General features: G+C 37.9%; 1 protein-coding gene and 1 long non-coding RNA gene across 3 annotated transcripts in view; one reads left to right on the top strand and one right to left on the bottom strand.

Annotated features, from left to right (window-relative positions):
* Window positions 1-14,961, bottom strand: part of LOC131980891 (uncharacterized) — a 24,909-nt gene extending 9,948 nt beyond the window's left edge. The window contains exons 1-2 of the long non-coding RNA XR_009395254.1: window positions 14,607-14,961; window positions 6,606-6,738 (exon numbers count right to left, since the gene is read on the bottom strand). This is a non-coding gene — a long non-coding RNA (uncharacterized LOC131980891). The remainder of the gene's footprint in view (window positions 1-6,605; window positions 6,739-14,606) is intronic.
* Window positions 2,030-24,255, top strand: LOC131980889 (myosin-7-like). 2 transcript variants are annotated; one of them, XM_059345202.1, is made up of 37 exons: window positions 2,030-2,038; window positions 6,576-6,761; window positions 7,457-7,600; window positions 8,794-8,950; window positions 9,043-9,070; window positions 9,159-9,246; window positions 10,046-10,138; window positions 10,262-10,325; window positions 10,448-10,546; window positions 11,546-11,649; window positions 12,955-13,093; window positions 13,188-13,306; window positions 13,487-13,636; window positions 13,722-13,892; window positions 13,989-14,298; window positions 14,398-14,465; window positions 14,565-14,770; window positions 14,860-14,983; window positions 15,623-15,759; window positions 15,864-16,119; window positions 16,198-16,440; window positions 16,523-16,699; window positions 16,795-16,940; window positions 17,038-17,128; window positions 17,212-17,601; window positions 18,114-18,240; window positions 18,326-18,444; window positions 18,538-18,734; window positions 19,426-19,609; window positions 19,905-20,070; window positions 20,155-20,279; window positions 20,397-20,705; window positions 20,791-20,994; window positions 22,357-22,653; window positions 22,763-22,867; window positions 22,945-23,040; window positions 23,868-24,091. In XM_059345202.1, the coding sequence occupies exons 2-37, from the start codon at window positions 6,576-6,578 to the stop codon at window positions 24,006-24,008; spliced, it is 5,760 nt and encodes a 1,919-aa protein (XP_059201185.1). In that variant the 5' UTR covers window positions 2,030-2,038; the 3' UTR covers window positions 24,009-24,091. The 2 variants fall into 2 exon arrangements, with proteins under 2 accessions (XP_059201185.1, XP_059201184.1); XM_059345201.1 differs by lacking the exon at window positions 2,030-2,038 and adding an exon at window positions 24,235-24,255 and having other exon boundaries at window positions 6,561-6,761; window positions 9,159-9,264; window positions 14,389-14,465; window positions 23,868-24,002.

Raw genomic sequence — 24,255 nt, 5'->3', positions numbered from 1 at the left:
CTGACCACCGCCTGATGTGGAAGATAACAACTTTAATCCTCACCTTAGTGTCTGAGACATAACGCCGCAGACACTGACTGCCAGTCTAAGGCCTGAAGTGTTGATATTAGAAAAATGTATCCGTCTGTTATTGACAGCCAATGACCAGACATTTTGAAAAAACCATTAGCACAAGACTTTAAATTATTGTTGAAAAACATCTCTAAAATGGATACATATACACTTATTATGAAATTGTTATTAATAAATGAACTCCATTAAAGATATAGAATACTATGGTTCAGTAAAGAATACTAACTACTACTTAATAAACACAGATATATAGTATTAAATTATCTAGCTTTAAGTAATGGATATTAAATGTAAAGATATAAATGGATCCTAAATGGATATATATGGAAACTATTACTGTTAATTTACTATTAAAAATCTAGTATAATATGTTAGTAAGGTATATTAACTACTACGTAATGAATATAGCTATAGTGTATTAAATGTATAAAATGTAAAGAATGTATAAAAGATCCTGATTTTGAAGTTTTGCTATCTTTTATATTCTTGGATTTATTTCTGTTTTTCTTTTGTTTTTGTTTTTTGCTTCACTACTTTAAGTTTGTTTTAATTTAAGTTGTTTGTGCTGTATATTATTTGTCGGACCCCAGGAAGAATAACTGCAGCACAACTGCAGCTAATGGGGATCCAAATAAAACAATAAACAATAAACAATAAACCAGAAGGAAACCCCACTCAGACTTAGATGAGGAAGGCTGTTTCTACCAATCAACTTTATCAGAAATTAGATGTTCTAGTATCTTGGTAAGCACAAATCAGATGAAAAAAGATCCTGAAATTGACATTTGTGGACCATTCATGTCTTCACTCTCCTGTGCAGGGTGGCAGGTTCCCATTGTTGGAAGGGTCAAGACTCAAGCTGACTTAACAACAATTGTCCTGCTGAAACACTGTTCAGATGGTCATCTGTACTATGTAGACCAGGGATGGGCAACTTAAATGCTGCAGGGGGCCACAGTTTTTCATGTTCACTACCACAGGGCCACATATAGGAGCGAACACTTAACCAGATATGATGAAACTGCAATTTTAAATATGTTTACAGTGCAGTAACTTAACATATTTCATGCTCAAATGCATGTATAACAGTATAAATAGGAATACAAAAGGTTTGAAGTAAATAAAAAAAATAACCACTTACTGTGATTTCTTTTGTTTTCAGTGCAAGAACAGCAGACCAACATTAATTACAAGAAGTAATTTTGTGCATTTTTAAGATTTCATGCTCAAATGCATGTAGTTGTACTAGAGAAGGTGACTCAGGACAAGTTCAATGGGCAGATCTCTCAGAAAGTTGAATTATTGATTGATTTATATTGTTGTTTACCCTAACTCCACTGGTCACAGTTAGACCAGACGATATATCATTGTTTACTATCCAACTGTTAATATGTTTTGTTTGTTTTGTTAATAAGTGTTTCTTTTTTTGATTAAATTGAGACTTGTGTAACATTTGCTATCATTGTGTCATTTTTATCATGTAAATGGAGGGAGAAAAGGCAATATTGGCTTCAAGAATCGGCCCCCAAAAAATCGCCCCCCAAAAAATCGCACATATCGGGGATCGGTTAAGACTAATGTCAAAATAATCGGTATCGGCCTTAAAAATCCCGTATTGGTCGACCAGTTGCACAAAAACAACATACTGTGACTGTTATTTTGCAGGAAAAGATAAATGTATACATTAAAAATGACATGTGAATTAGTTATCAACTATATTGGCAATAATTTGGTGGAAATTCAAACCATTTCTGTAACAGTAACACCACTTTTTTTGGCAGGCAATAAATAGAATCTGGTTTCTGTCCACAGCCAGTCGTCCCTTGGAAAAGGAATTTAACAGAAGAGATGACAGAAAAACAAGTGGTAGAATTAGAGATAGAGAGGCTCTGCTTGGGTGAGTCACAGATGAGTTATGCAGGAGAAAGTTCCTGGCACTGCTCCCGAAAAATCACATTATTTGGACGTGAGCAGGGAGGGCGGCCAGACATGATGAGAGCCACAGAGAGCCCTGTCGTAAGTGATGAAAGTGATGGCGATTACCACAATGTGTGTGTGTGTGTGGGGATAAAGGGGTACGTGTGGTGGTAGAGTACCTGTTGGTGTGTGTGTGTGTGTGTGTGAGGTCAGGGTGGTGTCCTTGGCCTTGTAAGGCAGGGTTAGGGTTATCTGGGGTTATATATTTGATCCCAGCCTTCCCTGCAGGTCTAGCAGCTGCTTCCTCTTCACCTGGTCTCAGTAAGTCTGCAACACTGGTTGGATTGTGTAGTCGTGCTGTTTTTCATTGTTTATTATCTGTTTGTTATTTAAAGGTAAATACAGTTTTACTGTGATCTCATTTAACCCTTTATCAGGCAAAGAACCGTATTCGGTAACTTCAGTGGATATCCAAAATGGTAATATTTCGAGAAAAAGGTAGCAAATTTACTAGATTAAAGTGGCAAATCTACAAGAAAAAAAGTAGCAGATTTAAGAGATTTAAAGTGGCAAATCTGTGCGAAAAAAGTGGGAAAAAACTTCAAACCACTTCAAATCTCATAAATCTACGCATTTTTTTCTCGTAGATTTGCCACTTTAATCTTGTAAACTTTTTTCTCAAAATATTATTTTCGTATGTTCTTTTCACACATTCTGGCTGTATGTAATATCCTCCAATATTCTCTAGGGTTGAAATTTGGAATTTGCAAGTATTTCAATGAGTGTCCTATTAAGGGTTAAAGTGGTGAATCTGGGAGAAAAAAGTAGCTTTTTCCCACTTTTTTCTTGTAAATCTGCGTTTCTTTCGTGCAGATTTGCCACTTTAAATCTCTTAAATCTGCGACTCTTTTTCTTGTAGATTTGCCACTTTAATCTAGTAAATTTGCAACTTTTTTCTCAAAATATTACCTGAAGTTACTAAATATAGTTCTTTGCCTGATAAAGGGTTAAGAAAATAGAGGCGATAGGAAGTTAGAGTAACTTACTGTACACTGTAAAAAAAATTAATCTGTACAATTTAAGGTAAAATACCTGGTTGCCAGAACTTCACCATAAAAAAACAGTTTGTGGGTTTTCTAATCAGGGTTCGTACACTTTAGCAGTGCTCAAATTCAAGCATTTTTTAAAGACTTTCATGGTGCATTTTGAAGCTATTCCAGTATCTTACACCTGTTGTAAATTGCCTGTTTTAGATGAGTACTTACTTACTAAAAGGGGAGATTTCACTGAACCATACCAACAGAGATGGTGTTACACTTTTAGGAGGAACGCTCTAATACTTTTTTCCATGACTGTATTTTTGGTAATTTTTACATCTATTTTTGGTCATTTTGTTTCTATTTCAACAAATTAGTGTCATTTTTTGGTAATTTCTGCATCTATTTTTATAATTTTGTGTTTTTTTTGTCATTTTTGCATCTCTTTTTATGATTTTGTGGGGTTTTTTGGTCATTTTTACGTCTATTTTTGGTCAGTTTGTGCGTTTTTTGGTCATTTTTACGTCTATTTTTGGTCAGTTTGTGCGTTTTTTGGTCATTTTTACATCTATTTTTTGTCAGGAGGAACGGTCTTCATTTCAGATAGGCTACTCATTATTTTTTACATTGAACATGTGATTATCTATAGATGGATATAGTCAGATGAAAGAGAAATACAGTAAGAATGTCAAGCATTTACAAGCACTTCTATTTTTGGTCATTTTGTTTCTATTTCAACAAATTAGTGTCATTTTTTGGTAATTTCTGCATCTATTTTTATAATTTTGTGTTTTTTTTGTCATTTTTGCATCTCTTTTTATGATTTTGTGGGGTTTTTTGGTCATTTTTACGTCTATTTTTGGTCAGTTTGTGCGTTTTTTGGTCATTTTTACGTCTATTTTTGGTCAGTTTGTGCGTTTTTTGGTCATTTTTACATCTATTTTTTGTCAGGAGGAACGGTCTTCATTTCAGATAGGCTACTCATTATTTTTTACATTGAACATGTGATTATCTATAGATGGATATAGTCAGATAAAAGAGAAATACAGTAAGAATGTCAAGCATTTACAAGCACTTCATCCAAAATCCTTGAAGCACTTTTTAAACCTTGAAAATACAACATTTAAATTCAAGCATTTCAAAGGATTTTGAGCACCCGTACCAACCCTGTCTACTGTAAATTTAAATGTAAATATCAACAAGAACTGTAATTTAGACTGAGTAGTGCCATTATTTTTAGGGTAATTGTGTCATTCATTCACACATCATGTATCTCTCCATTAATTTTACATGAAAATGTTATATTTTTTACAGCAAAACTGTGTGTTTCCTACAGTTTATGGCAGTTTAACAAAGTTAAAGTTTTGTGCTATTCTTTGATTTACGGTAATTAAAAGTGACTATATTTCTGATGTAATTTGACAGTGTTTTTACTGTAATTTCTACAAACATTTTTTTTACAGTGTATGCCACATTGTCAGATATGCTTTGGAACATTTGAACTAACCAGATTAACTGATGATTGTAAATATACTATTGAAGCTAGTTATTTATTTTAGTAATTTACTGTACTCCAGATATTTTACAACATCTTTATCATCTCTCTTCAGGTCACTGACACATTCTGAAGTCTGAGCTCACCTTCGGTCTGAATCCACCGGTAAATTCTTCTTTCATAATCCTTTTATGGAAATTCATATCATAGGAGCAAAGACTAATATAATATGATTATGTTCGCTTTTTTAAATAATGACAAAAATAGATTTTTTTCTATTAATTATTAGTTGAAAAGTAACATATTTAGATATTAACCCTCCTGTTGTGTTGCAGGTCAATTGACCCATTTTAAAGTATAAAAATCTAAAAAAAAATAGTTATTATTTTTTGGGGATGAAACTTCTTCTACTTGGCTTAATAATTGTTATCAACATATACAATGAAAATAGTTCATTTCACATATTTGCATGTTTATATTACATAGATACTGTTTAATGGTCAATCTGACCCTGAAAAGAAAGGAAAATTAAAATGTAAAATAACATTTTCAAAAACTTAATGTCATATAAAACTATTGTATTTTATATGTAGGTCTTTCCAATGTACATTAAAAAAAACGTTTTAACATGCATTTATTATGAAAAACAAGTGAATTCTCCTCATTGAAGCTGATCTGTGAGAGGTAAAGAACACCACAGCACTAAATGTTGATTAAGATGGTTAGTAATGGAGTTATTAATGAAATATAAACATTGTTTATTGGGATTTTTTAGTTTCTGACACCTTTGGATAATTAAACATGTCAAACTGACCCATGAACATTATTGTTGTTCCTGAGAAATGAACATAACAGGAAGGTTAAAATCAGTGTATCATTCGTTCTTTCCATTTTCAATTGGCTATCAAAAATCAAATAATGAAAAATTGACTTATTTTGTTATTTGTTTATTATAACACCAAAAAAACGAACAAAATGCTTGTTTTTCCATATTTCAATATTAGACTCAGATCAAAAATATGAAATGGAAAAACAGGCACCAAGAATTCATTTGATTTTAATATTTAATTGGTCGGGTTAACGTGACCCAGAAGTTTGACTGCGACACACCACGTGAAATAATTAAATTGCGTCGCGCCGAAAATGTATTTGTTGTGTCGACGTGCGGTTTTCAATTTTCAGAATAAAGCGTGACACAACCAGGCCAAATACCAGATAAATACGGGAAGACGATTAATTGCATGATATTCACAGAACTGTTCACTGTGGATTTTTTTTTTTAAATAGTGCCTTTGGATATAGACTGTACAGTAAAATATTACATTATATTAAGAAATTATTAGAATTAAAATGTCTGTTTCCAGACACTAATTCCACTTCAGGTTCATTCTAGAGGACCTCATTCATCTCCTCACAAACTTACAGGACGTTTCACTGGAATATCAGTTTAAAATGCACTTGAATATTTACTTTACAGTAAATATTCAAGTGCATTTTATTAGGAATTGAAAAAAGTGAGAAAGAATGACAGTAAAGTGTTTATCCTTCATGTCAGCTCGCTCTGAGCAGTCTCAATGAATTTACCATAAATATCACAATATGGGCGCACAACATTATATATTATTATTATTATGATTATATAGGAGCGGCGCAGTCAAACTTCCGGGTCACGTAAACTCGACCAATTAAATATTAAAATCTAATTTATTCCTGATGCCCGTTTTTCCATTTTGTATTTTTGATCTGAGCCTAATATTCAAATATTATAATATTCGTTTTTTGTGTTACAATAAAAAACAAATAACAAAATAACCAGTCAATTTTCCATTATTTGATTTTTGATTGCCAATTGAAAATGGAAAGAACCAATGATACAGGGATTGGTTGAAGTGAAATATGCGATAGAGAGTAAATTTATAACTGTATTATCTGACTAACTGGATGTGATACAGAGTAAATCCTGTATTATCTGACTAACTGTGTGTGATAGAGAGTAAATCCTGTATTATCTGACTAACTGTGTGTGATGCAGTGCAGCCATGGGGGATGCAGAGATGGCCGTGTTTGGGCAGGCGGCCTCGTACCTGAGGAAGTCGGACAAGGAGCGTATGGAGGCCTCGACGCGCATCTTCGACATCAAGAAGGAATGTTTTGTCCCGGATCCAGTGGAGGAGTTTGTGAAGGCAACCATCACCAGCCGAGATGGAGACAAAGTCACTGTAGAGACACAGAACGGGAAGGTCAGTAGTTATAACAAGTATATTAACCTGGGGTTTTTCAATGTTATAGATATTGTATTATCCTGAAGTTTTACGATGATACTAATCAGAAGTGTCCCTGTTAGCCATATGTGAGGCTGGCAGGGTCAGATATGGATATAGAAGGTCCCTTTAATTACTTTTTTTGGTAATTTTGTGTCTTTTTTTTATAATTTCTGTCTTTTTTAAATAATTTTGTGTCTTTTTTCAAATAATTTTGTGTCTTTTTTTGTAATTTTGTGTCTTTTTAAAATAATGTTGTGTATTTTTTAATAATTTTGTGTCTTTTTTGGTAATTCTGTGTATTTTTTGGTCATTTTGTGTCTTTTTAAAAGATAATTTTGTGTCTTTTTTTGGTAATTCTGTGTATTTTTTGGTCATTTTGTGTCTTTTTTTAAGTAATTATGTATTTTTTTGGTCATTTTGTCTTTTTTAAGTAATTTAGTTTTTTTACATATATATATAAATGAACCCATTGTAACTTGACATTGTAATTAAAGTGTGTCCAGTAAAGTGTGTGGTGAAATGAGGCATTGCTGCCATCTGGCATTCACAATGTGTGGCATCATGCTTTGTAATGTTAACAAAGCAAGAGAATCAACAACAGAAACTGTCTGATTGTTTCACTCATGTGCCCATTCCATAATTAATCAGAAAACTGCATTTATTTTCCTCAGACTGTGGTGGTCAAAGACTCCCTGATTCTGCAACAGAATCCTCCAAAGTTTGACAAGATCGAGGACATGGCCATGTTGACTTTCCTCCATGAACCAGCCGTGCTGTTCAACCTCAAAGAGCGTTACGCAGCATGGATGATCTACGTGAGTAGCCAGGGTTTAGGCTTCTACCACATTTTGTGAGTTTTCGATCATTCCATTTGTTAGTTTCACTAGTTTATGGGTGGTTGCATTTCTGTATTTTTGTTTGTGTAGTTTAAATCAGCGTAGTCAGCCAGAGTTCTTTTATTTATTGTGTTTTAAATAGAAAGATAGTTTTGGGGAAAACCGAGTAGGAAGATTGTTTAAGTTTGTTTGTTTTATGAGTTGGCGCCACCCACCGCCCTTTGTTCATTGCCTCACTTTGTACCACTTTTACTAGCCTGAAGAAGGTTCTCCTTTCACTACCTAACATTTTGCTGTTAATCAATAAATATCTGTATTTGCCTGAGTACACCGGCGTTGTGTTACCTTCCCTTTTCCCTAGACCCCAACTGGGTTGTAACAGTAACACTTTATATTAGGGAACACATATTCAACATGAATTAGTTGCTTATTATCATGTAAATTAGTAACATATTGTCTCTTAATGAGTCATTATTCAGTAGTTATTAATGCCTTATTCTGCATGGCCTTATTATACAACCAGTAAGACACTAACTAAGAGTTTTCCCTCAATAACCTCAGAATTATTGATTATTAGTAGTAAGTAAGGAAGTTGTTGTATATGAGTTATGATCTTAATATGCTTTACTTTGTGTGGACTTTAAGTAACTATAACTGTGGGTCACTTTGTGCCAATGTTAGTCTACCAGTGAGCCACTTTGTAGAGTAATGATTGACATTAATCTACCTACATATAATCTACATATAATCTACCAATCCTCATCCAATCATCTAAAAGGAGCCACCAGTCAGTCAAAGGTCTGGAGAAGGTGTTAGCTATTTGCCGTTTCCATGGTTACGTTCACCTTTATGTAGAGATTATAAAGTCCATACAAAGTAAAGCATATTAAGATCATAACTCATATACAACAACTTCCTTACTTACTACTAATAATCAATAATTCTGAGGTTATTGAGGGAAAACTCTTAGTTAATGTCTTACTGGTTGTATAATAAGGCCATGCAGAATAAGGCATTAATAACTACTGAATAATGACTCATTAAGAGCCAATATGTTACTGATTTGCATGATAATAAGCAACTAATTAATGTTGAATATGTGTTCCCTAATCTAAAGTGTTACCCAAATTTTTTATTTGCAAATGGCAAACAGCTGTTCCTGTGTTTCACAGACCTACTCTGGGCTCTTCTGTGTGACTGTCAACCCCTACAAGTGGCTGCCGGTCTACAACCAAGAGGTGGTTGTTGCTTATAGAGGAAAGAAGAGGGCTGAAGCTCCTCCTCATATCTTCTCCATCTCTGATAACGCCTACCAGTACATGCTGTCAGGTAAAAACTAATAAGAATGTTTTTGGGTACATGAAATGACACAAGATCTTAAAACTAATGAAATTGTACTCTCTTCAAACTTGTTTTCGTAGACCGTGAGAACCAGTCAATTTTGATCACGTATGTAATGTCTACTGACACGACTGAAATAAAATCATTTTCTACATTATGCCACTGAAGGTACTGATCGTTGACTTTGCCATTACAGTGGAGAATCTGGTGCAGGAAAGACTGTCAACACCAAGAGAGTCATCCAGTATTTTGCAAGTATTGCAGCTTCTGGCGCAAAGAAAGATGCAGCTGCCAAGGACAAGGTAAATAACAAGCTGTGAGGTATCGGAGGGGTTCTGATGAGGAAACTGGCTAAAACTCCAGATATCGCCAGGAAACAACTAAAACATGATTGAAACTAGGGCTGGGCGATATATCAATATAAAATATATATCGATATATTCTTAAATGTGATATGGAATTAGACCATATCGCATATATCGATATAGTTCAATTTTTTTTTCTTTCTTTCTATATAAATGCTGCCTTACTAGGGTTTGTCATATTTAGTTATTTTGTAATGTCCGTTATTCTTTTCTCATATAACATTGGTATATTGGCCTATTTTATTTCATAGGCTACTTTTATTTAAGATATGTTTTATTTAAATGTGCACTTTATGGAGCTTTGATTTAAAAAAAACAAAAAAGGTACTCATGTTGTTTTTATTTTCACTTAAATAAACGTTTTCAATAAAACTACTTGTGACATGTCATATTTGGCTTTGACTTTGAACATTTGCTCTCACTTTGCGATAAATATTTTGGGATATATATCATATATCGATATTCGGCCTAAATATATTGGGATATGACTTTTGGTCCGTATCGCCCAGCCCTAATTGTAACTATCAACTCTTACCACCTAGTTAAACCAACAATGCCTTCAACTTCTCTCATGATTTCCACTTTCAAAAGCTACTGTGTTACATTATTTGTAGGTTAAAATAATGTCAGAAACTGTCGCCAGAGGTTGCTAAAGTCTCTTTGTGCAGCTTTAAACATGAATTACAGATTGAGCGTACACAATGTTCCTCTTTGAAAGGGTACCCTGGAGGATCAAATCATCCAGGCTAACCCTGCTCTGGAGGCCTTTGGGAACGCCAAGACCATCAGGAATGACAATTCCTCCAGATTTGTGAGTGTCTAATCTTTGTGTTACTTAATTGTGAACAATGTTTTTCAGTTTCCATGAAAAAAACAATCAGCGATAGAGGCAGATATCAAGGTTTCTTTAAAAATACAAACATTATTCTTTCAGGGTAAATTCATCCGAATTCATTTTGACACCAGAGGGAAGTTAGCCTCGGCGGATATTGAAACATGTAAGAAAACACCCTTATCCTACATACACTCATACTGTAATATGTGTGTGTTTTACAACATTATTAGTAATATTTTGGATTTTACACATGGCAGTTTTTCCTCTTTGTATTTGTCCCGTCAGACCTTCTGGAGAAGTCTCGTGTGACTTTCCAGCTCAAGGCTGAGAGAGATTATCACATCTTCTACCAGATTCTGTCCAACAAGAAGCCTGAACTCCTGGGTTAGTAGTTAGTAGTGGGTTAGTAGTATTTGCGCTTCAGCCAAGTCACGTGCAGTGTGTGAAACATGTTCCAGGTTACTTGGCACCTGCTTAAGAAATACTAATGCATAAGAATGCAGCCATCACATTTAAATGCTCAACCTAAACCGTTTACAGGAGGATTTTAAACAGCTGTTCTATTGCATCTTGCTTTTTTTTTGTCTTTTCAATTGTTTTTATTTTTTTGCAAAGCTTGTCTTCACTCTCTAAAATAATCAAGCATCTACATAACTTTTCATTACATGTTTTTATTTTCCTTGTTATTTCAAGTAAACCTTTTATAGCCTATATAAGAAAATAGAAAAAAACCCATCAACAAACAGCCCCAGGATTAAATAACAATGGTTGCAAATCTCTATAGTGCTTTGTCCTATTAAAAAAAATAACAACAAACAGAACAAGCATCAAACAAACAAAACCAACTTAGTGATCTCTGTTTGTTTACAACAAGCACCGGACACTCTGTGCACAGTTAGTGATGCCGGTTTGTTTACAACAAGCACTGGACGCTCTGCTTACAGTTAGTGATGCCGGTTAATTCATAATCACAATGTTTATGATCAGTGGAGACGCTGTGCATAATTAGCCATGCTGCTTTTGATTTGCAACAGTTGAGTCTCCCGTGTTTAATCTGTCGCGTATGTGATCACAAAAATGTCGCTAAGCGATTACACTACGATCGGAAAAAAACATACGTCACCTCCAGAGTCTCTAAATCCCTCTGGGGGCCTTTTTGTAATGGAGACACACAGAGTGAGCGACATTTGAGAGGGCGTGGCCTGAGACTTTCCCAGCGGCCACTCTTCCCCCTAAAGGAAACACGGCTTTGATCTCATAAGTGGCCTCTGTGAACTCCAAATGAAATCCGTCGTAGCGATGGAGAACTTTAATCGATGTGGCTTTTATTGCAGTTGCACGTCCATCTGTCTGACCTCGTTTTACCCTTTCTGTGTCCTCCAGAGATGTTGCTGATCACTAATAATCCCTACGACTACGCCTTCATCTCTCAGGGGGAAACCCAAGTGGCCTCCATTGATGATGCAGAGGAACTGATGGCAACAGATGTCAGTCTCTGATACATTCATCATTTTAAAGTTTACATTAAACTCTAATTATATTAACAAAATGACTTGCTGGAGAGTCATACCAAATAACAACCTGTGTTAAAAAAAAATGCAGGGGGCTTTGTTGGTTAAGATCCAGAAAGTTCAGTTTGAGGAACAGATTTTGAAGACCAGATTTTTACAGCTGATGAAAGTTATCAAGGCGGCAGCTATTTTAATCTTCTGTCACTACAGTAACAAGATAGAGTCCTGGGTACGGATTCACAAAAATGTTTAAGATATAACTTAAGAAAATTCTTAAGAAAAAAAGCAAGATGTTCCTAAGAAAGTTCTTAAATGCTATTCACCATTTTTTTCTTAAGAATTGTCGTATGTCTTAGGAAGTTCTTAGTTTTCTCACTTAGGAAGTTCTTAGTTTTTTAACTTATGATCAGCCACTTGACGTTTATATCTGTGAAAAAAAGGACGATAGCGCCAGTAAGCGTAGCAGGAACTTTTCCAAACAGGAGTTGGAGGTGTTGGTAGAAGAAGTCATTGTTAGAAAAAAAATATTATTAAGGAAGCTTCGATGAACAAAACTTGTTAGCACATTATCTAGGGCTAAACTAAATATTAAAGAAATCAAATAAATATCATACAAATTTGTTCAAGTAAATCCATATCAAGATTTATCTTTCCACTGTAGCTGTTTTCTGACTGCTGAGGGCTTCTCTTAAAGTTGCAAAGAAATTTAAGAAGAAATCTAAGACGAAATCTAAGAACTTTGTTTTCAAGAATCTCATTTCTTCTCAAGTTCTATCTTAGGAAAAAACTTAAGAACAAAGTTAAGAAAAAAACTAAAGAAAAGATAAGAATTTCTTCATGAATACCAAATCTTCTTAAATATTGTCTTAAGAGCAGAGTTAAGAAAAAAATGGCACTTAAGAAGTATTTTCTTCTTAAGAATGCTTTGTGAATCCGGCCCCTGGTCAGGTTACAAAGTTATCTATCAGGAATGTGCAGTGCATGTATTTGACTGGAAACCAATTTTGATGAATAACGGTGTGCATTTTATGTCCCCACCTGACAGTTGAATTCTGACATATGAATTGATTATTTCTTATTGTGCAGTTTGTCTGCAGAAGAGCTTCACTGTGGTATGTTTGTGTTTTCAGTCGGTATGTGTTTTCAGTCGGTATGTGTGAATGGTTAGTCTAATAAGCTAATAAATAGTCTATGTAGCAATTAAGAAATTGTATAAGTCCTAAACTTTAAACTACATAACCTCCAAAAACAATTGAGAAGTTATCATGTGCTCCTCCACAGAGTGCCTATGATGTGTTGGGCTTTACTCAAGAGGAAAAGAACTCTGCTTACAAGCTGACTGGTGCCATCATGCATCATGGCAACATGAAGTTCAAGCAGAAGCAGCGAGAGGAGCAGGCAGAGATCGATGGCACTGAAGGTGATAGTAGCTCTTTTTATTTTAGGTTGAAATCAAACAAGATAGACACTGGCCTATGTAAGCAGTTTTTACAGCATTCACTTGCCTTCTTTAGTTTCTGACAAAATCGCGTATCTGATGGGCCTGAACTCTGCTGACCTAGTCAAAGGTCTCTGTCACCCAAGAGTCAAAGTAGGAAATGAGATGGTCACCAAGGGACAAAATGTTGCTCAGGTAAGACACAAAAAAAGTAATTTAAATCTTTGTTGTTCAGAGGTTCTTTACCCCATACAGGGACACATTATGTTTTATATACTGCTATATCTACAGAGGCTGAAAGGTTGCATGATAAAAAAGCAAAAATGTTTTATTAATTTCCGTGCATGGTATTAAATGTATTGCTTTTTCCCCAAGGTAAACTATGCTGTTGGAGCTCTATCCAAGGCTGTTTATGAAAGGATGTTCCTGTGGATGGTGATCAGAATCAACCACTCACTGGAGACCAAGCAGCCTCGCCAGTACTTCATTGGTGTACTGGACATTGCTGGATTTGAGATCTTTGATGTGAGTTATCTTATGGCACACAATAAACGTGCCCTCTTCCAACATAAAATGGATGGGAAACCCTAAATTTGTTTTGTCTTTGCAGTTCAACACCTTTGAGCAGCTGTGCATCAACTTCACCAATGAAAAACTGCAACAGTTTTTCAACCACCACATGTTTGTGCTGGAGCAGGAAGAGTACAAGAAAGAGGGCATTGAATGGACTTTCATAGACTTTGGAATGGACTTGCAGGCCTGCATTGACCTGATTGAAAAGGTGAGAGACTGGACTATACATATTATGTTTATTATGTTCATACATAAAGTCTGATGTGACTGTTTTTTCAAAATACTGATATTTTTGTATCCTCAGCCCATGGGTATCATGTCCATCCTTGAAGAGGAGTGCATGTTCCCCAAAGCCTCTGATACCACCTTCAAAGCTAAGCTCTATGACAACCACCTCGGGAAATCGGCCAACTTCCAGAAGCCCAGAATTGTCAAAGGACGACCAGAGGCCCATTTTGCCCTGGTTCACTATGCTGGGACTGTTGATTATAATATCAACAACTGGCTGGTGAAGAACAAGGATCCTCTGAATGAGACTGTTGTTGGACTCTACCAGAAGTCTAATCTCAAGCTCTTGGCTACTCTCTTTGCAAACTATGCTGGAGCTGATTCAGGTATTCTGGTGTGAACAATTTGTTTGGAAATTACAATTTTGCTTGTTTTATATATATGAGGTTACACTTTAAGGTTATTTTTCTCAACAGTTACTGAAGGACATGAAGGCAAAAAAGAAAAGAAGAAGAAAGGATCATCATTTCAGACTGTGTCTGCTCTTCATAGGGTATTGTTGTTTTTATCCTAGGACATGGTATTTCATATGATGCTGATTACCTCAAAAGACAGTTTTTTAGAAATGTATGCTCCCTAATAATAATAATAGGAGAACCTGAACAAGCTGATGACCAACTTGAGGTCTACTCACCCTCACTTTGTACGCTGCATCATCCCCAATGAGACCAAGACTCCTGGGGCCATGGAGAACCCTCTGGTGATGCACCAGCTGCGCTGTAACGGTGTGCTGGAAGGCATCAGGATCTGCAGAAAGGGCTTCCCCAACAGGATCCTCTATGGAGATTTCAAACAGAGGTTTAATCTAATTTTAGCCCGATATGTTATAATTGCAAACAAAAGTTCAATATTATTCTTTGAGACATTATTGTTTTTTTCATTTCCAGATATCGCATCCTGAATCCTGCTGCCATCCCTGAGGGTCAGTTCATTGACAGCAGGAAAGGAGCTGAGAAACTTCTTGGGTCTCTTGATATTGATCACAACCAGTACAAGTTTGGACATACCAAGGTATTATCTGATATTGAGAAAAGTGAAGTATTGCTCTAGAACAGTGATTCCCAACGGGGGGGGCCCGACCCCCCCAGGGGGGCACCAAAGATCCATGGGGGGTCGCGAAGCCCTCTTGATTTTAAGGAATGTAATAAATCTAATGTATTAAATAAAGATGAGTCAGCATTTAATTAATTAGTGGGACAAAAACAACTAAATAAGGGCTACATTAAACGTTTATTCATTTATTTGAAAAGAAAAATCACTATAGAAAAGTTTAAAAATAAAGGCTATATCGCAAGAATAAGGACATGTGTAACATCCCTCCTACAGTAGACACAGGTAACCTCACCTAGCGGTAACCTCACCTAGCGGTAAACTCACCTAGCGGTAACCTCATCTCACAACAGAAACACAGAGCTAATGGAAAAATGGCGAAGCATCAGGGAGACGAAATTGCTGAATATCTCAAAAAGAAAAAGGGAGGTTACCATGAAAGTTACATTGAGTTCGGCTTCATAGAGGCAATATACAATGGGGGGGTCGCTAAAGTTTACAATGGTAAAAATGTGGGTCCCTCAAGAAAAAGGTTGGGAACCACTGCTCTAGAAGATGAAGAAGAATGCAAGAAAACTAAATGACCATTGGTGTTGTTAGGTGTTCTTCAAGGCTGGCTTGCTGGGTCTGCTTGAGGAGATGAGAGATGAGCGTCTCTCCAAAATCATCACTGCTATTCAAGCCAGATCCCGCGGTCTTTTGTCTCGTATTGAGTATCAGAGGATGGTGGAACGCAGGTATCACTTCTATTCAACTGATTTTGTTGATAGAGATTCAAAGATTATTGGTTTGTGATTTGCACAGCTCACTAAACCCTTTCCTTTTAATTCAAATATTTCAGAGAAGCATTATTAGTGATCCAATGGAATGTCCGTTCATTCATGGGGGTCAAGAATTGGCCCTGGATGAAGCTGTTCTTCAAGATCAAACCTCTGTTGAGATCTGCTGAGGCAGAAAAGGAGATGGCCAACATGAAGGAAGAATTCCTGAAACTGAAGGAGGCTTACGCAAAATCTGAAGCTCGTAGGAAGGAGCTAGAAGAGAAAATGGTTTCTCTTCTTCAAGAGAAGAACGACCTGCAGCTTCAAGTCCAATCGGTGAGAATGTGACTACACTGAAATTTTGCATTCAACATGCAATTAGGGTATGTGCTAATGAGATGAAATGTTTGTCAGGAACAAGATAATCTGTGTGACGCTGAAGAAAGATGTGAGGGGCTGATCAAAAACAAGATTCAGCTGGAGGCAAAAGCCAAAGAGCTAACAGAAAGACTGGAGGATGAGGAGGAGATGAATGCTGAACTGACAGCTAAGAAGAGGAAGCTGGAGGATGAGTGCTCTGAGCTGAAAAAAGACATTGATGACTTAGAGTTGACTCTGGCTAAAGTGGAGAAAGAGAAGCACGCCACTGAGAACAAGGTATGACAACTAACTTTACAACTTGCTTTTGCATTAGTGAGTAAATCAGGCATCCAGTAACTCGTCTTCTCTTGTTTCGTAGGTGAAGAACCTGATCGAAGAGATGGCTGGTCAGGACGAAATCATTGCAAAGCTGACCAAAGAAAAGAAAGCCTTACAGGAAGCTCATCAGCAAACACTTGATGACCTACAGAGTGAAGAAGACAAAGTCAACACTCTGACCAAGGCCAAGGCTAAGCTGGAGCAACAAGTGGATGATGTAAGAATTCTGATGTCAAAACTCAACTACCTATGTTGTAAATATCAAAAATTAAACAATTTACAAGTGTTGTGTTCAAATACATTTGCATCAAGCTTGAGGGATCTCTTGAGCAAGAGAAGAAGATTCGAATGGACCTTGAGAGAGCCAAGAGAAAGCTGGAGGGAGACCTAAAGTTAACGCAGGAGACTGTAATGGATTTGGAAAATGACAAGCAACAGCTGGAGGAGCGCCTGAAAAAGTACCAATGAATCCAGACATTGTTCATTCAGTATTTTCAATAAATAGTTGTTGTTGTTTAGATAGTTTTAATTGTCTTAAACTGCCACCTTTTGCAGGAAAGACTTTGAGATCAGTCAACTGAACGGCAAACTTGAAGATGAACAAGCTTTGATCAGTCAACTCCAGAAGAAGCTGAAAGAGCTGCAGGTACAAATGTGTATTAGTGGGTCTGAAATGATTGCTAACATTTTTAAGTATTGATATACTAACACATGTTGTTCTGACACTAGGCTCGTGTAGAGGAGCTGGAGGAAGAGCTGGAGGCAGAGCGAGCTGCCCGAGCCAAGGTGGAGAAGCAGAGAGCAGACTTGGCCAGAGAGCTGGAGGAGATCAGTGAGAGGTTGGAGGAGGCTGGTGGAGCAACTTCTGCCCAGATTGAGATGAACAAGAAGAGGGAGGCTGAGTTCCAGAAGATGCGCAGAGACCTTGAAGAGGCCACTCTGCAGCATGAAGCCACTGCTGCCACACTCAGGAAGAAACAAGCTGACAGTGTGGCCGATCTGGGAGAGCAGATCGACAATCTGCAGAGAGTCAAGCAGAAACTGGAGAAGGAGAAGAGTGAGCTCAGACTGGAGCTGGATGATGTGGTCTCCAGTATGGAACATATAGTTAAAGCTAAGGTATGTGTGCATGACGATGCTTAAGGGAAATCTCTACAATGGTGGAACTAACCGTCAGTTAACGATAACTGCACCTCAGTAAACATGAACACCTCCCATTTAAACATGTTGTTTTTATAAGGCCAGGTGGATGAGACAAGCTATATTTATTTGGAAGTGCAAAGTGGTGAATTAATGTCTATTGATCTAATGATGAAAGAGGAGGGTGGCTGTGGCTCAGTTCGTAGAGTGTTCCTCCAGTAACCGGAAGATTGGTTGTTCGATCCCCAACCATGGCAGCTACTGTCGAAGTATCCTTGAGCAAGATACTGAACTGCGTTCGTTGGTGTGTGAATGATTTCCCAATGGTGGCACCAGTGTGCCGTGGTAGCCTCGGCCACCAGTATGAATGTGTGTGTGAATGGGTGAATGAGCTTAGTGTGTACCACTTTGGATATAAGCGCTATATAAGTGCACCCCATTTACCATTTAAGGGAACAATGCCTGTGAACTTTGACATGTTTCTTTTGAAGACTATCTTGGAGAAGACCAGCAGAACTTTGGAGGATCAGATGAATGAATACAGGCACAGGTGTGAGGAAAATCAGAGATCCCTTAATGACTCCACCACCCAGAAAGCCAAGCTTCAAGCTGAGAACGGTCAGTGTTCCTCTTTCCCTTGACGTAATACACTTGTTTAAATCGGGACAGTTTCAGTTCTAAGACCTAACGTTCACCTCTCCAGGTGAGCTTTCAAGACAACTGGAAGAGAAAGAATGTCTCATTTCTCAGCTGACCAGAGGGAAGAATTCCTACAATCAACAACTTGAAGATCTAAAAAGACAACTAGAAGAGGAAGTAAAGGTATGAAAATGGCAAAATGTATGAACTTATCTCTATATTTGAAAAATAGTTGCATGTCCAGGAGAAGTACTCACAATACCAATATTCATCCAGGCCAAGAATGCTTTAGCCCATGCGGTGCAGTCTGCCCGTCATGACTGTGACCTGCTCAGGGAGCAGTATGAGGAGGAGCAGGAGGCCAAGGCTGAATTACAGCGTGGCATGTCCAAGGCCAACTCTGAGGTGGCTCAGTGGAGAACTAAGTATGAAACTGATGCCATACAGAGAACCGAGGAACTGGAGGAGGCTAAGTAAGTCCAGTAGAGAAAAGAATATTCACCTTAAATATTATGTAAGATAGAGAAGGCCGTAATGGCATTCCAAAAAAAAAAACCAAACATGTTCATTTGGAAGCTTTAGAAGGCTCAGGCAGCTTTACACTGTTTAATATATTTGAATTAACCCATTTAGGCCTAAAACGCCTGTAAAAAATGCCTGTAAAACCTCTGGGCGATTTTAAAATAAGCCCCTAAACCTGAGGTTTTTCTGGAAATTCAACGCTTCCTACTAAATAATAGATTTTTCAGCCTCTGTAGCAGATAGAAATGAAATTCAAAAAGTATTTCAGAGCTTGTAGCTGTTATATCTGAGCTCCCTCCGCTATAGTCGTCTTCCGCCATGATTTCAAAGTTCTGGAAAAGTCCCATGATGCATTGCGACACTCCGACATGTATTCTGATGCATTTCATTAGCCAAGAGACCGGAAATAGGTGGAAAAAACTCCAAAAACTCCAAATACTACAAAACAACGTATCTTTAATGGTAGAATAACGTAACATCGCCCCCGGTTTTAATGGTAGAAATGCGGTAATGCTTTCACGGCTTAAATGGGTTAAAACATCTCTAGTGTGAATACAGCTAGGCACCTTCATTCTACTGCCCTAATTTCCTCAACACTCTCAAACTCCAGTACCAGCGGATAAGACTTGTTTTGCTTTTCAGAAAGAAGCTGGCTCAGCGTCTGCAGGACGCAGAGGAAGCTGTAGAAGCAGTGAATGCTAAATGTTCATCTCTGGAGAAGACCAAACACAGGCTGCAGAATGAGATTGAAGATCTCATGGTGGATGTGGAGAGGTCTAATGCTGCTGCTGCTGCTCTGGACAAGAAGCAAAGAAACTTTGACAAAGTATATCAGTATTTTCTAATCATCAAAAACACTTGGTTTCAAAGTGTAGCAGTAGTGCAAATAGAGTCATATATCATATAATGCACATTTTCCAAACTGTAGAGAGCTTGATGTGGTGTTTTAAACTTGAAATTGTATAATATCTACCTCAATAGAGCGCAAACGAAGTGACATGTTTTTATAGGCGAACCCGGAAGTACACCACTTTGCTGATGATTAAATTGTGTATGCAGCCAACGAGGAAGTAACAAACATACAGGTTTAAGAACTAATTCCTGTGGTGCCTTATATCTAGGTCCTGTCTGAGTGGAAACAGAAATATGAGGAGTGTCAGTGTGAGTTAGAGAGCTCTCAGAAGGAGGCCAGGTCTCTGAGCACTGAGCTTTTCAAACTGAAAAACTCCTATGAAGAATGTCTCGACCACCTGGAGACCATGAAGAGAGAAAACAAGAATCTTCAGGGTAATATATCACTTAATATTGCTAAACAGGAAATACATACATATTTCCAGGTACCACTTTAAACACTACTACTTTCATTCACAGAGGAGATTTCTGACCTCACGGAGCAACTTGGTGAGGGAGGAAAAACCATCCATGAGTTGGAGAAAGTCCGTAAGCAGCTGGAGCAGGAAAAGAGTGAGATTCAGACCGCTCTTGAGGAAGCAGAAGTAAGCCTAAACCCTCAGTTTCTCACACTTGTATATGCATAGTTTCAAAATGAAGCTTTGATTTGGAAACTGGGTGGAAATGAATATGTTATAACAAACTCCTGATGTCTATCTCAGGCTTCTCTTGAGCATGAGGAGGGCAAGATTCTAAGAGCCCAGCTGGAGTTCAACCAGATTAGGGGAGAAATGGAGCGTAAAGTAGCTGAAAAGGATGAGGAGATGGAGCAGAACAAGAGGAACCTGCAGAGGATGATTGACACCCTGCAGAGTTCTCTCGAGGCCGAGACTCGCAGCAGGAATGAGGCCATGCGTATTAAGAAGAAGATGGAGGGAGACCTCAATGAGATGGAGATCCAGCTAAGCCAGGCCAACAGACAGGCAGCTGAGGCTCAGAAACAACTTAAATCTGTCCATGCACATCTAAAGGTAAAAAAAATGGGACATACCCTTCATTTTTGGTCATATCAAAACTATGGTATCTTTGTAACCAGAGGCTTTGGATATTTCCCAGGATGCTCAGCTACAGCTTGATGACTCTCTACGCTCCAATGAGGACCTCAAAGAGAACATTGCCATCGTTGAGAGACGCAACAACCTGCTTCAGGCTGAACTGGAGGAACTGAGAACTGCTCTGGAACAAACTGAGAGATGTCGCAAACTTGCTGAGCAAGAGCTGCTGGATGTTAGTGAAAGGGTTCAGCTACTGCACTCACAGGTATGGTAGATGCTAGACTTAGCATGTGTCTAGACCGCAAATGTATATGACGTGTTTTTTACTTGCATGTCGCTTGCAGCAGATACCGTATTTCCTCAATTTAAAGCCGGGCCCCTATTAATGACCGGCCTCATTTAGTAACCAGGTGTAAAAACAATTTTTAGTAAATAAAAGCCGGCCTCTTTTATAAGCCGGGTGTCTTACCGTTGTTATGTCAGTCTGTTCCCCCGTCGATATGTGTCCCCCTTACCTTAACCTGCACCAACCTGACCCCTGACCCCAACCACTCCTCCTTTAAGTTGTTAACATGAGCCCAAGTTTACCTTAACCCCAAACAGTTCTGTCTACAAGGCCTGACCTTAAACTTAAATCCTAACTCCAACCGCGGAGGTGATGCTACGGAGAACACTGTTCAGGAAACATCATTTGACAGGTGACAGATTTCAACACAACACCTGTATTTTGAAGTTTGGCCTCACGAGTTAGTACTGTAGGTAAATATGGTTGTTTCTCCTGCTGTCCTAGTCATTCTCTGTAAAGTCGAGCCGTTTACCCACGTTCTTCTGGGCTTTTTAGTAGTTTAGACATTTTAAATCCTGCTTAAAATGAACATTCAGCGTGCTGTTCATTGTTTGTTTACATCCCAGAACTTCCAATATGGCCGACATCCGGGTAACTGGCTACAATGCGCTGTGTAAAACACTCTAAAAAGTGCCGGTCTGAGCTGCTCTGATTTTCTTTTTTTAATAAAAAGCCTCCTTCAAATAATAGCCTGCTGCTATTATTAGCCGGGTCCCAAACTGATTTTTTATTAATAGAAGCCCCGGCTACTATTTGAGGAAATACGGTAGGTTCTTATTTTCTTCTATGCAGTTGTCTGCACAGGCTCAGTGCAGGTTTGCATCCCAGCTGCATCTCACAGGCGTAAGCAAGACCTGAACTATTTATTTACACTTAAACTCTTCTCAAGTTTCGGCACTCAATAACTATGTTTATCTACATTTTGCAACTTGCCCAAATCAGAATGTGCTGTTCCTGGACAGAGCTGGATTGCAGCAGTCTGCTCTGGATCCAATAGACTCTCCCTTAAGTTTGTCCCAGCAGCTGGGTAGTAAGACAGGGAAACTTCTAGGTTCTTGTGGAGCTGCAGTGCTTATTCATTGGCAAACTGTACATTTACTACCACACACTGCAAAGGAAGTTTGCTTGCACCATCGCTGCTTGATGCTTAGATTAAATTTGCAGACAAGACGGAACAGATGCAGATGCATGACGCTGATGTGACGTTGCGGTCTAGACACTTGACATTTGTTTCTCCATGGTACACTGTATAACAAAAGTGCTTTAATTATATGACACAAGAACACCAGCCTGCTCAATCACAAGAAGAAGCTGGAAGCTGATACAGCCCAGCTTCAGACAGAAGTAGAAGATGCGGTGCAAGAGTGCAGAAACACTGAGGAGAAGGCCAAGAAGGCCATCACTGATGCTGCCATGATGGCAGAGGAGCTGAAGAAGGAGCAGGACACCAGCTCTCACCTGGAGCGTATGAAGAAGAACATGGAGCAAACCATCAAAGACCTGCAGCACCGTCTGGATGAAGCTGAACAGATCGCCATGAAGGGAGGCAGGAAGCAGATGCAGAAGCTTGAGGCCAGGGTGAGTGTGTCATTCTCTATTTCGAATCGTGTAATTGTTGGTCAGCAGTGATGTTATTAGATGCTGTTATTATTAGGAGAGGAACCTAAAATACATTGTCCCTGAGCAGGTGAAGGAGCTGGAAAACGAGGTGGAAAGTGAGCAGAAGAAAGGCAGCGAAGCTGTGAAAGGAATCCGTAAATATGAGCGCCGCATCAAGGAACTTACCTATCAGGTTTGTAGCATGTAGCGAGCTTCATGTATTTGCATAAAGGGCTTCATTAACTTTAACCACGTGTCCTATTTTCACAGACTGATGAGGACCGCAAGAACATTGCCCGACTCCAAGATCTGGTCGATAAGCTGCAGCTGAAAGTTAAAGCCTACAAGAGAACTTCTGAGGAAGCTGTAAGTGTGGAAGTGAGGTCTTTATTTAGCACATGGGTCTCAAACTCGCGGCCCGCGGGCCAATTGCGGCCCTTGTGACGATATTTTGTGGCCCCCACCTTGATATGAAAGTTTAATGTGAGTTTTATATGAATGGCACTTTACCGTGTTGTGTGTTGAAGGTCCCTTTAATTATTTTTTGGTAATTTTGTGTCTTTTTTTAATAATGTGTCTTTTTTGTAATTGTGTGTGTTTTTGGTAATTTTATGTCTTTTTTGGTAATTTTGTGTCTTTTTTGGTGATTTTGTGTCTTTTTTGGTGATTTTGTCTTTTTTAGGTAATTTTGTGTCTTTTTTTTTGGTAATTTTGTGTCTTTTTAAAGTAATTTAGTGTTTTTTCACTGTTTTCACTGTTTCAGTGTTTTTTTTTTAATAATGTGTCTTTTTTGTAATTGTGTGTGTTTTTGGTAATTTTATGTCTTTTTTGGTAATTTTGTGTCTTTTTTGGTAATTTTGTCTTTTTTAGGTAATTTAGTATTTTTTTAATTTAGTATTTTTTCAGTCATTTTGTGTCTTTTTTTGGTAATTTTGTGTCTTTTTAAAGTAATTTAGTGTTTTTTCAGTCATTTTGTGTCTTTTTTGTAATTTTGTGTCTTTTTTTTTGGTAATTTTGTGTCTTTTTTAAGTAATTTAGTGTTTTTTCAGTCATTTTGTCTTTTTTGTAATTTTGTGTCTTTTTTGGTCATTTTGTCTCCAGCGGCCCCCAGGTAATTTGAGTTTGAGACCCCTGGTTTAGCATCTCCCCCTGTCAATGTGAAACAATATATTACTCTTCTGTCTCCTAAACAGGAGGAACAGGCTAATGTTCATCTTGGCAAGTTCCGCAAGATGCAGCACGAGCTGGACGAGGCCGAAGAGAGAGCGGACATCGCTGAGTCGCAGGTCAACAAGATGCGAGCCAAGAGCCGCGATGCCGGCGCCAAGGTTTGAAGCATGAACTCTGTAGCAGGTGTTCAGCAGCTGACCCTGACACATGCTGCCCTCTGTTGGCTGCATTTAACATGTTGCTCTGCTTTTCAGCATTGCTACACATCTGTACCATTGGTACACATTGGTACACATAAGGCATACATGTTGCTAAAGCAATACTAATCTGAAGAACTAACAGCTGTTTCTCTTTTTCTTTCTTTCTTTCCAACTTTCCTGGCTGTAACAGAAAGGCTTTGAGGAGGAGTGA

The sequence above is a fragment of the Centropristis striata genome, chromosome 11 (genome assembly GCF_030273125.1).
Source record: "Centropristis striata isolate RG_2023a ecotype Rhode Island chromosome 11, C.striata_1.0, whole genome shotgun sequence".
NCBI classification, from domain to species: domain Eukaryota; kingdom Metazoa; phylum Chordata; class Actinopteri; order Perciformes; family Serranidae; genus Centropristis; species Centropristis striata.
Note: the sequence above shows the minus strand (reverse complement) of the source record. Positions and strands in the feature narration are given on the sequence as shown.

Excerpts from the sequence above, each read along its gene's own strand:
- LOC131980889 (XM_059345201.1), top strand. The coding sequence starts at position 6,561 with ATGGGGGATGCAGAGATGGCCGTGTTTGGGCAGGCGGCCTCGTACCTG. Across the intron at positions 13,893-13,988 it reads GCATTGACCTGATTGAAAAG|CCCATGGGTATCATGTCCAT; the intron begins GTGAGAGACTGG and ends TTGTATCCTCAG. Across the intron at positions 18,241-18,325 it reads CAAGCTTCAAGCTGAGAACG|GTGAGCTTTCAAGACAACTG; the intron begins GTCAGTGTTCCT and ends TCACCTCTCCAG.